Source organism: Aphelocoma coerulescens, chromosome 2 (genome assembly GCF_041296385.1).
Source record: "Aphelocoma coerulescens isolate FSJ_1873_10779 chromosome 2, UR_Acoe_1.0, whole genome shotgun sequence".
Lineage (NCBI taxonomy): Eukaryota > Metazoa > Chordata > Aves > Passeriformes > Corvidae > Aphelocoma > Aphelocoma coerulescens.
This window is the reverse complement of record NC_091015.1, coordinates 99,026,686-99,040,245: the sequence shown is the minus strand read 5'-3', so window position 1 is coordinate 99,040,245 and position 13,560 is coordinate 99,026,686. Positions and strand designations below refer to the sequence as shown.

The window sequence follows — 13,560 nt, the reverse complement described above, 5'->3', positions numbered from 1 at the left end:
TATATATTTTTAATATATTTAGTATCTTCAGGAAAACACAGTGAATTAAAACACAGTCCCCAGGGATTAACAGTTTTGAGGCAACTCCATACATTAATACCTGTGGGATTAATTTGTCCCACTTTACTCTCTTTTTGACAAGACAGCCTGTGTCACATGCAAAGCTTAATTTGGGAAGTGGAAGTGTTCAAACTGCAAGTTAGAGAAGTGTTACATTTCCCTCCAAAATCATAACAATAAGATTCTTAGACAACCACACAGTGACATTTAAAGAGCAGTGGAGAAGAAATTCTTTCTGAGAGGTTGGTTTAATTTTATTACTGAGCTAAAGAAGGAAGCTGTTACACACTGCTGGAAATGAAAAAGACAAAGCACACATTTACTACAGTTCTGTATCTTCTACTAAGAAGAGGAAATTCAAAATAGAAGGGACCAATCTACAAAAATTCCATGCTGGCTGAGGTATTAACAGCATTTTATATATTGAACATCACATTCTTGTTTTTTATTAATGTGGTCTTCAAAAAGGAAAATAGTGGAGAGATAGAGGAGGGCAAACCAGGAAGCATCTGAACTCCTTGTTCAATTGCTGTGATCAAAGAGGGTCAGAATATGGGAAGAGAGTACACAGCATGCCCAGATGAGACTCATTTCAGTGTATCATGGAAGGCAGCTAGAGAACCTGCTGGTATGCTGGAAATTATTCTGAAAAGTCTTTATATGGTATAAACTACTACTAGAGGACTGTGAAGGAAAAAAAAAAAAGGAAGAAAGAAAACCTATAAAAGAACCTTCCTTTTGATCTTGATCTTATGAAAAGTAATTGAGGTCCACACATCTTACCAGACCTCTTCCTTCCTAAGGACAAGTCCTGTAGCTGAGGAGACCAACATAAAATCTGTGAGGTAACCACAATGAGTCCTGGGCAATAACCTGGTGAGAGACCTGAGCTGACTGCAACTCAGAGGTTCCTTGGGGTGCACTACATGCTGAATATAGAGCCACCATGTGAGTTTGGGTAGCTTCCATTTTTGATACAAAATATTTTTTCTGTTATCCAAGTATATTCATTTAGTAGCCATTGCTTTAAAGAACAACTGTATGTAAATACAAGTATCACAAACATTTTTGAGTGACGCCAAAAGAACAGATATGGTAACAATTAGTATCAGGTTCAACTTTCACCTACGTATCTGTCTTCACGTATAATCTGTTCTTCTACGCCTTTATGTTCTTACTCCAGGGCTCTAAAATCCAAATACCAATTTTCCAGATGAGGGACCAAGGCAAAAAAGGATTTGAAAAGTGGTTCAAGAATGTGCCTGGAAGCTGGATTCAGCCTGGGTCTTCCAATGTAGAAACTCTCTCTAGCTGGGCCATTCTTCCAGGCTAAGCTACAAGCAAAACACGGGTATATATTAACTGCTGTGTTGGCTGAACTGTCTCGGATCTGGTTTACATGATGCTGCAAAAAATGTTGGATACCACCTTCTTTCCTGCAGGCAGAATTCCACTCCTGCACTATATATATGTGAATGAGGACAGATACTGATGGAAGAAGAAAATTAGGATGAATTTAAGAGGAAAAATAAAGGCAATGAAATATATACTGAGTTTCTATTCAAAAAAGAGGACATTCAGGAAAATAACTGAGAGAAGGTTAAGCAGCACAAGTCTGCAGAAAAAGACAGATCCCATATACCTCATAGCAGCAGCTGCAGAGTACACAGCAGTACACAGCAGATTCAAGTCATACTTTTAGAGGAGTAAGAGATCCTTGCACGGACAAACATTTGAAGAGACTTCGTGTGGAATTTCTGCTACTTCCATGCAAACTCTCCTTGCATTTCTGCAAAATCCTGTAAAAAGGATCCACACCAATTGTGTGGTTCTCAAAAATCTTTAATAACAATTTAATAATCATCAAAATAGAGGTGAGAGGAAGAAGTAACTTGGTAACGAAGTTTACTACAAACAGTGAGAAAAAATAAGTGATTAACAAAAACATCCTACCCACATCCTATGAATTAATTGAACTCTGCTTCTCACAGAATAAATATCATACTATATTGAGATAAATATGTAAACTGAGCTCAAAGCTCTGTTAAAATAAGGACGGAATACCTATATTCTTCAAGCCTGATAGAGTAAGTAAAAATTAACCATAATGCCCTGTCTTTAAAAGTCATAAAATCCCAGAATGTTAACACCTACTCAAGAATGCAAAAGGTTGGCCACCTCCTTTCTCCTATACAAGTGCAGGAGTCTTCTCAGCACCACCACTGCAACTCTCCACCCCCATGTGCTGCATTCTGCTGGCAGAATAACCAAAATTCAAGACACTTAATTAAGTCTCAAGAGATCTGGATGCCAGGTTTGTTTCTTATACTGGTCTCACCATGCAGTTGAGATGAGGTACTGGTACTTTGTGGAAACACACCCATTCACTAGGGTGCTTTTTCACAGAACCAGAGAATACTCTGGAATGGAAGGGACCCACAAGGATCATGAAGTCCAACTCTTAAATGAATGGCCTGTACAGGGATTGACCCCACAACCTTGGTGCTATTAGAACTGTGCTGTAACCAACTGAGCCAATCTCAGGGCAGTTTCTTATGTGTCATAGTGATCTATCTCCTGTACCACACATGCCACTGACATGGTCCTGTGAGTGTAGGCAAGAAAGAATGACTGAGCACAGAGGGTATTTGTCAGCATTACTGGACTTTTCGCAAATGCTTATTTTAACCATTAAATAGATTGAGAAAACTGTATCACTTGACCTTCACTAAAGGTTTGAGCTTACAAATTTGAGTTTGGTGACATTTCAATGACTGTGCACCAGAGGATGTTTCCCTGCTCTCCAGTTAAACTTTCTAATAGCCCAAATGCCCTCTGCCAAGCACCACAGCCACTGTCAGAAAAGATACATCACTTTAACACCTAAAAGCAACAAGACCAGAAAGTAGGCAACCCTGCAAACTGAACAATTACACATCAGAGTTCACGAAAGTGCTCCCAGAAATTGTGCAGACACAACTGCTTATTTTAATTTTAATACACTCCTGAAAATGAAGCTTATTAAACTCCTGAGTTATTGATATTTCTACCCTGCAAAATGATAACATTGCTGTCCCAAAAGGTTTTGCATAATGACCACAACGTGCTTTATACTGGCCAAGTTGATTTCTGCATTTAGGTATGCATAAAAATCTCATGTGTATACCATAAGCCTGGATTATAACTAGCTTCTTTTTATCCTTAGAGCAGCCCTCTTATATTTCTTCATTCTGTTTCACCTGACAACTTATGTTTGAAAATTTCCTATATTTTTTTGGTCAGGCAATTGATTTTATTGTCAAAGACATTTCCCACTGGTGGCTTCAAGCATGATGGAAAAAGTAGGCTTCATTTTCTTTAGTCTCAGCCCTCAATACAGACAAACTTTCTGATTGCTCCTTCTCCTTTCACAGCAATGCTGGACATAATGCCCGTTAGAAAACACCAGGAGCTAAGAGCAGATATTAACAGCTGGGGTGTGAAGCACAGCCCTTTGCTCACAAACGTGAATGGTAACAGGCCTGACACTGAACCACTGTAGTGAGAGAGACCAAGGCAATTTTAAAAGCTAGCACTGGCTTCAGGGTTGTTTTTCAGTTTCCCCCCCACCTAATTCCAGTATAACTCTTGCTTTTTTTCCTTCTTCGCACCTTTCCTTCACAGTGAGAAATTTGTACATCTGCATAGATGCACGGTACTTTCTGGGAATGGTTGGACATATTTCACTGGTCTCTAACCTCACACTTTCTTATACTGTTTTGAACAGATGAGACTGAGTGAAAAGTTGGGTCTGAACATTTGCCACATTGTTGGCAGTTAATCATTATATTTTCTCATTCCCCACTTCAAACGAGTTGAAATCAGATCTCTGATGTCTTGTGAGGGAACTGTGTGTTTTCTAGTATCTCCTTAATCTACAAGAGTTCATTTTGAACTCAGAAAAATGTGTATTCATCCCTCCCAAATACCCAGAAGTGAATGCAACAGATGGAGTTACAAGAATAGTTAGTGCTGCAGGACTCAACTACTTTTATGTTTGATGGAAGGACTTCAAAATCTACCTACAAATATGTTTGGTAAAGAGCAGCAGCACTCACAGCGGTCTGTCTGCTGAGTTGGAGAGACCAAAGCAAGTGCTTAACACAGTCTGTGCTGGCTAGTGTATCCTATTCCAAGTTTATTGCAACATCCTGATCCTTATCTTCAAAGCACTAATTAAATACAGTTCAAAATAAACTCAGTTCATGCAACAGTACTGATCCAGTTTCTGAGTGAAAGAGGAAGAAAGCTCTCTGGTGGCCTGGGTGAGCATAGGCTCAAATCCTCGGGAGGTAGGAAATAGGAAAGTTCCTGTAAAGCCAGGATTTCATTTCTCCCTCACACAGCCACTTTCATAACAACAGTTCAATGGCCAAATGCACAGTAGATTAATTATAAGGGGCAGCTGCTAAGCTGAGATGAATGGTCAAGTTTCAGTGAACTCAAAGCAGCTGTACCTGTTCACCACAGCCCAAGATCTTGAGTGCAGGGCAGCCCATGGGTGACATTGCAATAATTTTAGGCTTTGAGGGGAGATCTCAGTTTTGCTCTGAGCTGTTCCAGAAAGCATAGGAGCCAGAAAGCCTATGAGACTGACACCCAGCTAACATTTTTACCTGGTCTAGGCCTGAGAACAGAACAAAACTAGAGGCTTGTCAGAGTTGTGGCTGGAGGTAAGAGAAATGATGCAATCTAAATAGCCTGTGCTTAAGTTGTATGTGGCATCTCATTTGTCAGAAGCTGCAGGAAGGTTTGTTAACCATCAGGGCAGCAGATTGGGAAGAAAAGATGTAAAATTAATCACAGTAGGTCCTTAAGCTGTGTGATTTTTCCTGGATTCCTAATTCTTTTAGCTAGCCAGCGTTCCTAGATCACCTTCCAAACATGTGGAAAATAAAGCATAGGACAGTACTACAGCACAATCTCCTGCTCACAAAAATCAGGCATATGAAGAGACCACCTATACACACAATTATTTTTCAAAATATATGGCTAGAAAATTGAATGAGATACAAATACTTGGTATTTCCAAGACTCTCAAGAATAGGATATACCATCCAGGTTGGCAGTGATTTCATTCAACACGCTTTGGGATTTAGTACTACTAATACTACTATTTTAATCTTATTCATATCTGTTTAAGCCCCTTAGATTTGTAACCTTCTCCATTACTACAAACCAGTTTTTGATATTTATTTGGAGACCCACTTTAAAATCCAGTTGCAGAAGACTGGGTGAGAAATTTTTTGAGGAAAATATCAAGTTATGGTATTCTTAACTTTGCTCATGACTTCAGTGTAGCACAGGCATAAACTACTTGTGAAACAGAGTAATTTTGTCAAGCTTTTCAACTGGGTATTATCTCCACATAACCTTAAATGATTCATTTGTAAAAAAAAAATTTAAAAAATCAAAGTTTTTTGTGAATAAGAATATTATTTCTCTCAAAATTCTCTTGAAATGACTACCAACCGTGTGCATGTTTTAACCCGCCACCAGCACATGCAGAAAAAGCAGCCCCTAATGGACTTGTCTGGAGCCAGGTCGACGGGGCCCTGAGAAATCTGGTCTAGGGGAAGGTGTCCCTGCATGTGGCAGAGGGGGCCTGGAACTAGATGATCTTTAAGAACACACCCAATGAAAACCAATTCTGTGGTCCTATGATGCTACGACTTTCCTTTTTCAATCAACAAATTCACTAAAACTATGTTGTTTTATCTGAATTTGCTGGGGTTTGTTTTTCCTTTTGCTTTGAAATAGCTTTTTTGCTTCTTTCTAATAGAACTACATTATGAAACATTCAAAAAGTAATTTCTTCAATACCAAAGGAAGAAAAAGGTTCACACAGGGCACAGGGAACAACTTGATAGTTAAAGTTTGTAGTTAACTTTGCAATCTAGGACCCAGACAAAAGCAAAGTAGAAAAAAAAAATTAAAACAAGATGTGAGATAGGAATCTGTAATCAACCTCGTTGTATCAGACTGGACCCAGCATTCCACCCTGTCTTCTGAGGTTACCCAGCACCACTTTGAAAATGGATTATTTTCCACTGAAAACAATGCCAAAAAGGGGCTTTAGCTCCCCTGGGGGAAATTAGAACAGCCTGGATCATCAAATGGGAAAAAATAATCATTATCAGTAGCAGTCAGAAACAGGAGGAAAGAAAAGGTGAAACTAGACTCAGGTTTTGGACCACTTTATGCCTTAGAAGTGGCTTTGAAAACCAAGGTGGATTGGCAAAAGGCTGTGGGCTTGTGATGCAAAGAAACGTTTGCTTCTCTAGATATAAGCTCCTGTGTTTTTTCCAAGATGTTTAGTCCAGGAATGTACTTTTTGTGAACAGTCAATAGCTAGTCCTGGAGAACTGAAAGTACTGATACACTAAAAGTATTGTACACTTTCTCTTACCAGGTCAGAGGAATTACCAACACATATGAATGTTTTTATATATAACCTCATACATGCCTACAGATGAGAAATACATTATATGGAGGCTTAACACATGCATGTCTTTAACCTGGTGTCCCTTCTTTTGGGTAAGAGAAATTTTCCAAGAGCCATCGCCATTTACCTGCTGGTGATCCACCACAGAACTCCAGTGCCAGCTGCCAGCATAAAAAAAAATGCCTCAAGTGTATATTTACAACCAGCCTAAATATATTTGCAACACAACACAAAACCTTAATTCCAGCTGCAGCAGTAGTAACACAGAGGTGGCAGAAACTCTGGGAATGTGGTGAAATATCTCCCAGGCACCGTGAAGTTGAAACATGAGTGCTACAGCACATGACCAGCTAGGGCATCATCCTTGACAGGTTAGTTTAAAAAAAAAAAGTAAAAGTTAGGAAGCAATTCTGAAAGCACTGTTAACTAACATTCAATTGACTCCTAGTTTTATCTTCTAAGAACCAAACTCTCTTGCACAAATGTCCTATGCTAGCACCAAATGCTAAGAGACAACTTGGTTGGCACCGATATTTCCCATTGACATAACTCATAGCTTATACAAGATGGTTAGAGCCTTAGCCCTGCTATATCTCTCTTTTGCATGCCTGCAGCAGCTCACTGCTGACCTCAGCTATGTATTAAAGCTATCTGGAAGCCAACAGCATGTAACCATACACCCATAACTGAGTACAAACTTGAATGCTTCGTCAAACAGGGAACCACTGATGAATTGCTGCCCATTAACTAATGATGAAATAGTAATAATGTACATTTATGTTGGGATTATGCTGCCAATGTTTTATGCCAGGGATGTATCAGCCACTGATGATTGGAAAGCAGTCTACAGCCAGCCTGTGAAAGCCCACTGCCACACACTGGTGTGATCACTTATGGTTAGATGCATCTTGGGAAGGACCAGCAGTGGTCCTAAGAGTCTGGGATGTGCCAATAATGGTCTTATCTCCACCTAATATCACTAAAGAATGGTACTGCTACCATCAGACTTCCAGTCTAGAGCCTATATAATACCAATCAACAACATAAGGTTCTTTCTGTGCCATAGCAAACAAGTCATCTAAGATTAAGTTCCTTCTTGCTTTTTAGTTCTTCGCCCTGACATAGCTGGTGCACCTGAACTGGTACAAATGGCAACAGTGCAGTCACACCACTGGAATTCTAACCACCTCCCTAAAAGCTTTATTCAGAGCAAACTTAGATAACAGCAATAAATTATCAACAACTTCTGATAATCGAACAATGTAAGCATCCATTGAATCTCAGAGGGGTAAGACTGCAGCAGAATTGGCAGCAGTTGAGGAATACAATGGCAACAATTTAGAGAGGCTTTCAGTAAATTGCTTACAAGGGCTATAAGCAATTTACTGAAAGCACTTTTGCACTAATTCAAATTTTTATTTCCCACCTCTTCCCCCTATCCCTACACAGAAGTATTGCTGGGTGCATGAAGTGATCTTGGAGCTGGGTACCAAAATCACAGCTGTTGCAGTGCTGAGCATGCCAGCCCCCAAGGTGCTGTGCTGAACCCGTGTGCTGCAGTGCAGCAGCACATGCAGCAATCCACTGCTCAAAGTGAGCAAGGGGGACAGAGCCAGCAGCCCCTTGCAAACAGAGCAGAGCAAGTGGCAGTGAAGGGGCAAAACCACTAAAGAATTTGATAAAAACAATAAAAAATATCTGTGGAACAGATTCAACAACCTCCACTGCTAAGTATGTTAAACCCAGTCAGAGCTTTTGAGAAGGCAAGAAACCATGTGTCACAGCTGTGGCAGCTGAATAACTATATTCCTCCTGCATCCTATTAGAGGGATTTGTCCCAAGACTTAATTGGCAGTTTCACTGTTCCTTTTTTGTTCAGCAATGTTAACGTATTTTTCATCGTCTTTGCTGTGGAGAAGGCACCAGCACAGCAGGGCTGAAAAGCAGACTGTAGGTGCATTGCAAATTCCAGGGCTTCATTTTTCACACAAAGTCAAAACCACCTTTAAGTGAATAAAGCAGCTGTCCCACCACACTGACAGTAAGCCTGCCATACCCTCGGTTAACTTCTGGCACACAGACAGGGACTTAGATCTCCTCCAAGACAGTCGAAGAATAATGAAAAAGCAACTTTGATGCTACCTGAAACCAAACTATTCAAAGCACATTGCCTGCATTCCTCAGCTGCAGGCACTGAGCCAGGACATGGAGATAATCATTCAGGCTGGCGATGGGGGAGGGAGAAAGGAGCTTAAGGACCCAAGAGCTGAAGTACTCAGAGCAAGGAAATCTAGACAGAATTTAATCTGCAAGGTAGCAATACAGTCATGTTTCTCTCCCATTCCACTCCTGTTACGTGCATTAGAGAATTAAAACAGTCACGGACACGGCAGAATTTTTATTCCTTTTTTTGCTTTTTTAATCTGTTCCATAGAAAATGAGGATCTCTATGAAGCAAATGGGTTTCTCTCTCATCTCGCACTGCTCTTCCGACCGTGGCAAACATCCCCTGTTTCAAAAGGACAAATGGCCCAGCGTAATGCCTAGACAACAGTGGAACATTTTACACTGTGGAAAAGTTTCTCCTTATCTTTTCCCAATCGTGAAGCCTGCCCTTTAAGCCTGAGATTTGATAACCATAATTAAGTTACTTTTATTTATCTACCAATATAGGTATGTCAGCCCAAGATAAATCAGTTCTTTCAGTACTGAAGCATCTGTTCTTTGATTTGAAAATCTCCTGCAGCAGTAAAGTTTGCACATTGTAGAAAAAATTCTAGTTAAAAAAGACCCTTGGGACATCGAGCTCTTTCTCCTTGTGTTATGAGAGCTATCAGAGGAAAAGGGGAGAGCAGCAGCCTCTCTATGTTACTACAGTACCCAACAGCAACTTTCAGTGACTCAGACACTTGAAGCATTCCTGGAAATTTCTTAGTAACTATAACTATGGATTCAACTCCACCAATTACAGCAACTTTTGGGTTGTTAACAATAATTACCATACCCTGTTCCAGCTATTGTGTCATACACACCTATCTATGTACAGGTCTGGGTAGCAAGAGCAGCAGCAGCCCCTGGCAGCCCTTAATAAGCTTCCTAAAGCTTATTAAGAGAGCCAACAGGCTGGAGAAGGGTTATTTGTGGGTTTACCTCTCCTAAGGCCCCTCAGGATGGTATGTCAGTAAGATCTGTGTTCTGCTTGCTTTCCAAATTCCAGCAAAGATGGCCTTAAAGGTGGATTGTGCACTATATAAATCACTCTTCCACTGGAGAAGACCTACCCAAGCAGCATATATTCCAGCTTTCAGCTTTTGTCTCAATAAGCAGGGACCAACAAAGAGGACCCTTCAGGCAGGTACCAGACTTTGCCTTCTAGGGCTCTCCAGGCAAGAGAAGACTTGACATTAGGAAGCATTTATTTGCTGAGAGGGTGGACAAACACAGGAGGGGGCTTACTGGAGAGGTGGGCAATGTCCCAAACCTGTCAGTGTTTCAGAGGCATTTGGGCAACGACCTTCATAAAGTGAACCTGTTGAGCATTTGGTCTGGATGATCATTGTAGGTAACTTCCAGTTGAACTCGCGTGTTCTAGTCTAAGAAGGAAGTCACTCTGAGTTGCCCTCCCCCAGTGCTCAGCAGAGCTGAGCAGTGTAGAGTGGTGAGCATTCAGTGTGGAAAGAGGGGGAAAAAATATGCCAAAAAGTGGTTCCAATGAATGCCTTAGGAACTGCAAATGCAAGACCAGAAAATTTTCTCCATGGTCAAGTGCAATGGCAGCACAGACAGTAATGAGGGCATCTTTGCTTTTAACAGCAGAGTATGTGCCAACAAAAGAGTATAAAAACAGTAGAAAAGAAGTAACAGCTCAGTGTGACCTGGTTTCCACGCAGAATATTATGGAATATTTCAGAACCTAACACACAGTCTATTTATACCCTAAAAGCATAAAACAAATAAAATGCATTAAAAGAACACCAAAACCATATAATGAGAATTTTTGAGAGTCTTACCTTTGAGCCAATAAGCGTGTACAGCCATTGGATGGTTTCATTATGATTTATCACTCCATTCATGCCATCGACATAAAGCATTATCTGGCCCAAAGCTATTCCAAAGAAAAGAGAGAAAATATAATCAGAGCTTGTGAACACTTTTTATAATTCTAAGCATAGCTGACAATTTTCTCTAAGCAGGGTTTACCAGAGATGTGGGGAGCTCAGCTAATGAAAGATATATTGGGCAAGATTGGGCTGGATGAAATCTGGGGAAACTGCACAAACTTCACTGACTTAGTCTGGACAAGATGAGTGAATTTCATGTAGAGACAACCCCAAACACCTGTTCCTTGCTAGAAGATGCCACATTTTATGGTCCCAAAATCTGCAAACTGTACTCTACACACTGCTTGCTTACTGCCAAAATGGTTCCATCAGCTACAATGCTTTATATATTGCGAGCCAAGACTTTTACCATTTGTTTCAGCACCATATAATGTTTGGAATTAGTATATTTGGATTGACAGTTTCAGTGAATTCCAATGATCTGAAATTAAAGCTGGGCAATTAACACCAATAAGGACATCAACTATTCACCACTGCACAGTGCTCTCTTGCTAAAAAGTTTTACACTTTAGTGAGAAAATACAAAAACCAAAGCATTATAATAAAGAAACATCTTTATTAATTTGTCCTAAAGTATTTAAAACAGCATTTCAAAACATGCTAGTAAAATATTTTGTAACAGTAATTCCATAGTTTGCAATCCTGATCATATGAGACTTTCAAGAGGCAACAGCTATGAAATCTTCTCTGACCGATAAGGACAGACATTTTTTTGTAAGGATTATGAAAAGTGAATTAGTACAATTCATCTATCATCTTCAAAAGTTTCCACTGTTACATTTTCTGCTTTATAGCAGGAGATCAAAGCACAGTGGGATGAAAAAGAAATCACTGATGTAACGCCTGTTGGCATAACAACTCAATTATCTAATGCACAGCCTGATGAGCCCCTAGCACACCACTTTATGGGGCAAAAAAGGAAAAAAACCAACCCACAGGGTGAGGAAAATTATGACACTATAAATCTTCCAAACACATTCTGAATGTCTGCTAACTTTTGTACAGGTTGTGCACAGTGCAGCATTGTTTACCTTAAGGGAAGATTTTCGAAGACACGAATGCTAAGCAAACACTTAAGTACCCCCTATAGCTAAGTAGCTAACAGTCATTCTTACACTGTCTCCCCCTTTTTCTTTTGGTCCAGTTGGTCAATTTACAGTTAAAAACCTGAGGTACTAATTTTACATACTTATATTCTTTATCTCATCTGCCACACCAAGCTAGAAGGAAAGCCACACTCAACAAATGCCACACAATCAATGAAGACTGAGGAAAAGCAAACGAGAGCTCTGGCACAGAGATAACAAGTCTCTTAGGCAGGCATTACCACTGGGGTATGCCAGGCACTCTCTGCTCCTCCTCTCCAGGAAGCAATCAGTCACCACCCGCTGAAGACATGTCTCTCAGGTGAATAAAATCAGGTGGGAGGGACACAGGCCCAAGTGTTATGGTAAAATAAAATATGTAAGTCAGCCAGTAAGAAGAGATACGAATTACACAGCCTGAATAAATGGTTGCTTTGAAGCATTTCATTGCAGGTAGAGGAAATGCTACTATCCCAGCAGTAATCAGAGAAAGTTCTTAATTCTTGCTTTTACTTCCTTTCAATGCTAAAAAGATTTGGCACTGGATCAGGGTGAGATCCAGTCATGATAAGGTCAACAAATCAATTTTTTTCCCCAGCAAATTCTTTGGTTGGGGGTTTAATTTGAATTCGAAACAAATGTGAAACAAATTTTACTCTTGGCACATGCTTTCCAAATTAATACAGAAATCAAAGACAGCAAGAAGTTTGCTTTTAAGGACATGTACACAGTACAAAATGACTCCACGGCTTATACTTAAGACTAATTAGGATGCCTAAGTGAGATCTGGAAGGCATTTGTTTTCAGCCTCTTAGATGTGCCTCTTCATAACAGCAAACATTAAGGCAAATTAGTAGATCTTAGAAAGAAGCCAAAAAACGTTTTAGGGCCTCTTGAAAAAGCAAGAAAAAACCCACTACTATTGCTGCTTGACCTACTGGCCAATAACTTTCACAGGGCAAGGAATTACAAACAACACCAGGAAAGGACCAGGATGAGAACAGGTATGAGTGCATATCCAAGTCACATCTCCAGTAGTTGCCTGCCACACATGAAGCTCTCAGCTGCTGCCAAGACCTTGGTGTGGACCTTCATAGTGCTATTTCCTGTCTTCAGGGGTCAGAAAAACAAAAGACAAGATGGGCAGGGTTGAGGAGAATTCATTAAGAGGTAGGGTAAGATAAGGAGAATCTGTATACTTTGTACAAAGCTGATTCCCCATAAATTCTTAGGAAAAGAAGGGCACAGGTAGACCTAAAAGGAGAATGCTGGTTTTCATACCACATCAAGTGTCTGAGCTGAGGAAGAAAAGGTAATTCCCTCACCACAGCCACACCACACAGCCAAAATGGAAGATGCCACCACAAACACCAGTGTAGGAGCAGGCTGCTGGACTGGAGGTCCTTGGGCCCTCCCAGGGCTCAGGTCTGGCTGAGCAAGACACAGCAGTTTGGCACTAAATGGAGACTGACAGAGGACGTTTTACATTCTGTGAAGCTTTTCTACCCAGCTGCTATCTTACCTCTCAGACCACGACTGTGCTCTGCTGAAATGGCTGTGGCTGAAGCGCAAGCTCCACGCACCCAGCATGCCCACACAGCCACCACCAACATGCATGGCCTCACCAAGGGAGTGCAGCCTCATTTGCAAGGCAGTTCAGAAGGCCAGTCTAGTCTAAAATAACTTAAATTCAAATTTGTATGAGCCTTTAACCAAACTTTTTTTTTCTTTACCAACAAATGAGGAAGCTATTTAATCCATTTAATCCCATCCCTCAGATAACTGGAATTCTTTTTGGAAGTGTATCAAC

The 13,560-nt window shown here is 40.4% G+C and overlaps 1 protein-coding gene across 8 annotated transcripts in view; it reads right to left on the bottom strand.

Annotated features, from left to right (window-relative positions):
- The window catches only part of FHOD3 (formin homology 2 domain containing 3), a 378,731-nt gene that overhangs the window by 141,680 nt on the left and 223,491 nt on the right, over positions 1-13,560 (bottom strand). For all 8 annotated transcript variants that reach the window (XM_069004140.1, XM_069004136.1, XM_069004132.1 and 5 more), the window contains exon 6: positions 10,555-10,649. In XM_069004140.1, coding sequence (XP_068860241.1) covers positions 10,555-10,649 — 95 coding nt within the window. The remainder of the gene's footprint in view (positions 1-10,554; positions 10,650-13,560) is intronic.